Source organism: Coenobita brevimanus, chromosome 23 (genome assembly GCF_032717465.1).
Source record: "Coenobita brevimanus isolate Jiangsu-jjx chromosome 23, ASM3271746v2, whole genome shotgun sequence".
In the NCBI taxonomy this organism is placed as follows: Eukaryota; Metazoa; Arthropoda; class Malacostraca; order Decapoda; family Coenobitidae; genus Coenobita; species Coenobita brevimanus.
The window spans coordinates 72,103,288-72,110,787 of record NC_136976.1 but is presented as its reverse complement, the minus strand read 5'-3'; the positions used below and the strand labels follow the sequence as shown (position 1 = coordinate 72,110,787).

Here is a 7,500-nt window from a genome sequence, read left to right as displayed (position 1 = left end):
ACTACTACTACTATTACTACTACTACTACTACTACTTGTGCTACTGTAGCTGTTGCTGCCGCTGCCGCCGCTCTTGCTGCTGATATTATTATTATTATTATTATCATTATTATTATTATTATTATTATTATTATTTAACCTTGTCCCAGACGACTTTATCTAGGTGAGGAGATTTACTTTTCACTCTGGAGAGGTCAAAGGTCGAGTGGTAAATGAGGGGATGTGAGGCAGGGTGGCGTGGCGTGGGGTGGGGTGGGGTGGGGTGGTGTGATAAGATGCAGTGTGGCGTTGAGTTGTATAGTGTGGTATGGTGCAGTGTGGCGTTGAGTGGTATGGGGCAGTGTGGCGTTGAGGATATTGATATAGTGTGGTATGGTGGTGTGGTGTGGTATGATGGAGTGTGGCGTTGAGTGGTATGATGGAGTGTGGCATGGAGTGATATAGTGGTGTAGGTGGTATGCTGGTGTGTTATGGTATGATGGAGTGTGGCTTTGGGTGGTATAGTGGTGTAATGGTGGTGTGGTGTGGTATGATAGAGTGTGGCGCTGAGTGCTATAGTGGTGTGATGGTGGTATGATGGTTTGATGTGGTATGACGGAGTGTGGTGTGGTATGATGGAGTGTGATATGGTGGTGTGGTGTGGGTGTGGTATGATGGAGTGTTTTAATTTGGTGTGATATGGTGGTGTGGTGTGGTATGATGGAGTGTGGCGGTGGGTGGTATAGTGGTGTAGGTGGTATGATGGTGTAGTGGTGTGGACAGGTAAGGTAGGATCTCGGCTTTAACGTCTTAATTATCCAGGTACAGGTAGTGCCCCCCCCCGCCCCCCTCAGGTGTTAGGAGAAGGAGGTGGAGGAGGAGGAGGAGGAGGAGGGAGAGAATTTTAGGCGTGTGAGGAGGAAGAATGGAAAATGGAAGGGAGGAGGGAAGGAGGAGGAGGAAGAAGAAGGAGGAGGAAGGAAGGAGTAGGAGGAGGAGGAGATGATGGAGGAGGAAGAAAGGAGGGAAGGAGGAGGAGGTGGAGGAAAGGAAGGAAAAAGGAAGCGAGGAGGGAGGAGCAAAAGGAGGTGGAGGAAAGGAAAGAGAAAAGGAGGATGGAAGGAGGATTAGGAGGAAGTAGTGGAAGGGAAGGGAGGAAGAAAAAGGGAAACAGGAGGAGGAAGAGAGGACATGAAGGAAGGAAGGAGGGAGGGAAGAACTAAGACGTAGGAGGAGGGGGAAGGAGAGAGGGAAGGAGGAGGAGGAGGAGAGAAGTAGGGCGTGGGAGGTAGCAAGGGGAATAGAAGTTAAGATCAAAGGGTGAGAGAGAGAGAGAGAGAGAGAGAGAATGGTGTGAGGTTGCGACAGGGGAGCCTTCACACACACACACACACACACACACACACACACACACACACATACACACACACACACACACAAGCTCTTCTGTTGTGGCCTCAAATCCCAGTGGTCATCCCCCCCTCTCTCTCTCTCTCTCTCTCTCTCTCTCAAACTCTAAAACTTACTCAAATAATCTAGGGAATCTGCACGCCCAATTCCACTGTGAAAATTTTTTGGGTTGCGAAATAAATCGGTAAGGAAGAGATGATAGGGAGCTTCCTGACGAGAGTTGGTGCCCTAGAATGACCCCGCCTGACCTCCTTTTGCAGCTGAGGGCGACCTAAGGGGCTTCAGCGAACGCAAGGAGCACTACAGCCGCCCGTACCCCGCCTGCACCGCCCTCTTCACCCACGCCTCACGGCCACCCGACCTCCAGGACCTGTATCTCGCCGCAGCACAGACGCCCCTGCCCATCATGAGAGAGATAGACCAGCTCAGGTGTGTTTCTCTCTCTCTCTCTCTCTCTCTCTCAACATCAACTTTTTCCAATTTGGTCGTTGCCTGGAAAGTCCTTCATATTGAATTTTACTCCCAGATTTCACTCTGACCTTCGCACAAACCTCGTATAATCATCGAGTATACCATCACAGAGTATACCAGCATAGAGTATACGTAGTTTGCCTTTATCTGATGGAACTGATCAATTTCGCCAACTTAAATACAAACTCCTGGTTGCATGACATTCAGTGGCTCCCTAACACGTTTTCTCCAGCGATTTAGTTTTGGATACGGCTTGGTTGATATCGTTTAGTGTGTTATTTATGCTATCTCTTCATCTTGAATGCTGAGTTGTAACAATAGATTAACACCAAAGTAGGATGCTAGTCACGAAGCAGTGCCATGGAAGGGATGTAGTGTATATTTATGCAACTGCAAGGTCTGTGTATTTATGTAACTGCAAGATCTGTGTATTTCTGTAACTGCGATCTGTGTATTTACCGGTATTTAACTAATGCGTTTGTATTTATGTAACTGTAATGTCTGTGTATTTGTGTAACCCCCTTCCTCCCACAGAGACGACGGGGTGCGGAGTTCCCGGTATTTCTTCTGTGAGCCGGTTCTCGGGGACTCACTTAAGAAAGAAAAACTCCGCAAACTTAACCTCGACATTGAAACACGGCGGGTAAGTAAACAGACATTTTCAAAACTCATTATTGTTCTGAGAGTTTAAATGCAATCTTATTTTTTTTTGTTTTAGACAACATTTTACTAACTTCAAATGCTCTTCTTCATTTACCGTTTGGCTGCTGGGGATTTTGATGAGGTGATCGGTTAAAATATATAAAATAAGAGGGGAAATGGAAGAGTTAGCCCTTTCCGTTTTCTCTGATGGGGTACGTTTTCTCTTATCGACGGACATACGACCCGCGAACCTAAACTATGCATTATACAGCAAGGTCTAGTCCTTGTTATACAGCACATAATTCCTCGGACGTTGCCCCGCTGTATCGCTGTGCTGGGCTGTATTGTATCATCGTTGTATTTCCTGTGATGTGTACCGCAGGTGAATTCTTTTACATTCGACTACAGTATTTTTGAGTATGAGTTATGACAGTAGAAGTAGAATTAGGCATTTTTCCTCCCAGCTCTGCAGAAACTAATCAATAAGGACTTCATTTGAGACGATCATATTTTGTCGTAATGGAGAACCGGCTATTAATGTTTGTAAAATTCCTCTTCTCTGTTTACAAATATATAAGGTGGAAACTAGAGACCCATTAGTGGAGATCATACCTGTATTTGATTAGTTTCCCTTCTGCGTTTCACTTATTGTCTTTGGCTGGTACAATAATTTTATTAGTTATGCCCCTCCCCACACCAAACAGCCACGAAAGGGCGAACAGATCCGTTGCTGATTGCATTCCATTGTACTCCTTTCTTCCAAACGTAGTCAACATGAGCACAGTCCTTTATTTCTTCGCTGATTCACTTAAGACGTGGTACAGTTGATCTCTAGTGGGACGTGAAGGAGATGGCAAGAGACAAATATTGGTGGAGAGAGTTCATCGAGGCCCTATGCATCCCGTGGGGTGCCACAGGAAATGATTGATTCATATATATAACACAATGAAGGCCTTGTACTTGTATGGAAAATGGTAGTGTAATACTTGATTCACGTATATTTGGAGAAATATCATACTATTTATGAGTTATTTAAATGGAAAAGGGATAATTAATTTGTGCCACCCCCTCCACGCCTACGTCATATATTTTTAAACCATAACATGATGTATTTAGTACTGGGGGAAAAACAGCATTTGAAGGATTATTATTGTAGAGATGTTAGTAGTAAATGGAACTGGTGTACGTTTAGTTGCTCCGTAGGAAATCCTGTGTGTGTGTGTGTGTGTGTTTGAATAATTTACTGCTTGCCTGTGATAAATTGATTTTCTTTGTGTCGGAAGGAGAGAGAGAGAGAGAGAGAGAGAGAGAGAGAGAGAGAGAGAGAGAGAGAGAAGGGGGTGGGGAGGGGGAATTATTGTGTTTGAAAATGAGTTCATCCATTACCCACACTGAGAGAGAGAGAGAGAGAGAGTGTCCCCAAACCCTTCCTCTTTAACCCCTCCTTCACTTCACCCTCCCCCTCCCCCCTCCTCTACCGGCATTCTAGCTATGTGTAACCTTAGGAGAGAGAGAGGGGGGGGGGAGTAATAGTATAGCCCTCTTGCATAGTCTGTGATGATGGTGGTGATGGTAGTGATGATGATGGTGGTGGTGATGGTAGTGATGATGATGGTGGTGATGGTAGTGATGATGATGATGGTGGTGATGGTAGTGATGATGATGGTGGTGGTGGTGATGGTAGTGATGATGATGATGGTGGTGGTGATGGTAGTGATGATGATGATGGTAGCAGTTATTGTGATGTCAGGCAAGGGAAAGAGGATAGTGATGATGCTAGTGGTGGTGAGGTAGAGATGAATTAGATTTTCTTTTTTATCCTGTCCCTTCCTATTCCATGTTTTATTGGGGACTGGGTGATGATGATGATGATGATGGTGGTGGTGATGGTGATGATGATGGTGGTGGTGATGGTGGTGGTGGTGGTGATGGTAATGATGATGGTGATGATGATGATGGTGGTGATGATGGTAGTGATGATGATGATGAGGATGACGAACGTAGTACAGTAGATATGATGAAGATAATGATGACGAAAGAAGTAGGTATAGTGATGATGATGATGATGACAAATGAAGTAACTAGGCACTCAGAAACAGCAGGTAAAAAAACAACAACAACAGCTGCAGGAGGAATATCATCATCATCCAGCCAAGCAAGGAATGGGGCCAAGCCTCGCTTCGGCAGTCATTTAAGTGTCCGAAATTCAAACAAGCATTATTAAGCCCTTCCTTATAATGCAAAATCAATAAAAATAAAGGAAAACCATCCCCCTGAAAATAAATAAATAAATAAATGCGTAAAATGAATAAATCTGTATTCAATTTTACGTTCGTTATTTCAGTTGGTCATCCGTATAATTTTTAAAAAGTTACCCCTGAATATGTTGTTGCTGTAGAAAACGGGATGAAGCGCTTGTACCCTAATTACACCCCATTTAAGAGACGGGTTACTAATTACTCCAGCGCTCGTTAGGGAAGGGGTAATTAGGCCATACTGAGCTAATTGGGGGGACGAGATTAACCCCTTCACCGCGAGGGCGTCCTTTGAGTCCCATTCTTGCTCCTTCAGACGATTTTGTTCAGCGGAAGAAGGATCTCGTGAAGATATACTCTCTCTCTCTCTCTCTCTCTCTTCATTCCACAATTCATTTTTACCGTTGTATGTATAATTATTCACCAAATTAGGAAGACAATAAGTAAATAAACAGTGCTGTGGCTCCACGTCCTCTCCACAACACTTCTTCGTGACTAGCATCGCATTTTACCGTGAAATGCTTGCTGTTACTCAGATGGCTAGACCAGTTTTAGGCCAAGTTAGAAATAAGAGAAAAATGTGATCAAATTAACCCTCCATTCTGACTAAACCGGCCATCAGCTGAGGGGAGAGGGGGCGGGGCTACGTGTCAGCTTAGAGTGGACGGACTATAGGTGGAGTTTGTTGAAAAATGAAAAAAAGTACGTGAATAGTGAAAGAACTGAGAGGTATGCGAATTATTAAAGGTGTAGCGTGGTCACTAACAAACGCAATTAGGACGTAACGAGCGAACGAAGGCGGGGGAAATGGTTAGTGCTAGATCGGGGTCGCGTCGCGGTGTGAATGGCGGGGTTGTGCAGGCGAGGCGGACCACTTGAACGCAACGTGGATATAGAGACCGTGTACTTGGACCCTCAGCGGTACTTATAAAACAGGGTTGTGTTGTGGTGTGGAGGGGGTGTGTTTGTGGGGGTGTTTGTGTTTGTTGGTTGGTGTGTTTATGGGTGAGGGTGGTGTGTTTGTGGGTGGGAGTGGAGTGTGTGTGTGGGTGTGGGTGTGTGTATGTGTGTTGATTTGTGTTCGTGGGTGTGTATTTGTTGATGTGTGTGTTTCTGGGTGTGTATGTTTGTGTATGTGTTTATGTGTTGGTGTGTGTGTTTGTGTTGATTTGTGTGTTTGTGTGTGTGTTGGAGGGTGTGGAATGTAGATGTCTTGTGGTTGTGTGTGTGTGTGTGTGTGTGTGTGTGTGTGTGTGTGTGTGTGTGTGTGTGTGTGTGTGTGTGTGACATTTGTTTATTTGTGTGTGTAGGGTAGAGAAAGTATGTTTGTGTGTGTAGCATGTGTAAGTGCGAATGAGTGAAGTATGAACACAGTGTATGTATGTATGGATGTGTGTATGTATGTTTCTATGTATGTATGTATGTGTATGTGTATGTATGTGTTAGTATGTATGTATGTGCGTATGTATGAGTGAGTGGGTGGATATGATACTGTGCAGAGTGTGTGTGTGGCGGTATCAGGCTTACACACACACACACACACACACACACACACACACACACACACACACACCCATGATAAGATTTGAAAGATGGTGAATATTGACTTTTATCTCTCTCTCTCTCTCTCTCGTTTTACTGGTCTTCCTCCCTCCTCCCCTCTCATCCTCCCTCTCCATCTCTCCCTCTTCCTCCTCCTTCTCCATTCCTCCCCATTTTTATTTTTCTCCTCCTCCTCCCCTTCCCTTCCCTACCTTTCCTCTCTTCCTCCCACCCTCCTTCTCCCCTCTTTCCTCTCTTCCTCCCTCCTTCTCCCCTCTTTCCTCTCTTCCTCCCTCCTTCTCCCCTCTTTCTTCCTCCCTCCCTCCTTCTCCCCTCTTTCCTCTCTTCCTCCCTCCCTCCTTCTCCCCTCTTTACTTTCTTCCTCCCACCCTCCTTAACTCCCCTTTCCTCTTTCCTCCTCTTCCTCTTCCTCCCATCCTCTTCCCTTCCCACTTTCTTCTTACCCTTTCTCCCCTTTCCAACCCTTTCTTCTTCCTCCCCATTTTCCTCTTTCGCCTTCCTCCCCTTTCTTCCTTCTTCCTCCCCTTTCTTCCTCTTTCCTCTTCCCCTCCTCCCTTCCTTCTTCTTCCTCCCCTTTCTTCTTCCCTCCCTCCTGCATTCGTCTCCTCCACGTCCCCACTCCATTCCAACTTTTTCTCCACCCTCCCCTTCCTTCGCCCCCTTCTCTCCCCTCCCCTCCTCTGACCCTACGCATTCCCCTTTACCTTCCCCCTCCCCTCCCCTCCCCTCCCCTCCCCTCCCTCTGTCATATGTCACCTCCAGAGCCTCGACATGCAGCCTCCTCCTCTTCCTCCTCCCCTTCCTCTTCTTCCTCCTCCTCCTCTTCTTACTCCTCCTCCCCCTCCTCCTCCTCCTCCTCAGATTCCTTCCTTTTAATCCATTTTATTATCTTTATTGCGTGGTATCTTGCATTTATTTCTTCCTTTATTTCGTTATTAATTATTTACTGTTCCTTATAATTACACTTTATTTATTGGCATCCCTATTTATCAGTCTTTATTTTTACTTCCATTATTTTATCTATTATTTATCAAGTGGTTTATTTTATTTATCTATTTATCAAGTGTTTTATTTTATCTATTATTTATCAAGTGGTTTATTTTATCTATTATTTATCAAGTGTTTTATTTTATCTATTATTTATCAAGTGTTTTATTTTATCTATTATTTATCAAGTGTT

At 44.9% G+C, this 7,500-nt stretch overlaps 1 protein-coding gene across 1 annotated transcript in view; it reads left to right on the top strand.

The window, feature by feature from the left end:
* Positions 1–7,500, top strand: part of gukh (NHS actin remodeling regulator GUK-holder) — a 246,097-nt gene that overhangs the window by 120,637 nt on the left and 117,960 nt on the right. Inside the window, exons 2-3 of the mRNA XM_080267190.1 lie at positions 1,650–1,818; positions 2,395–2,503. Of these exons, the coding sequence (XP_080123316.1) occupies positions 1,650–1,818; positions 2,395–2,503 (278 nt within the window). The remainder of the gene's footprint in view (positions 1–1,649; positions 1,819–2,394; positions 2,504–7,500) is intronic.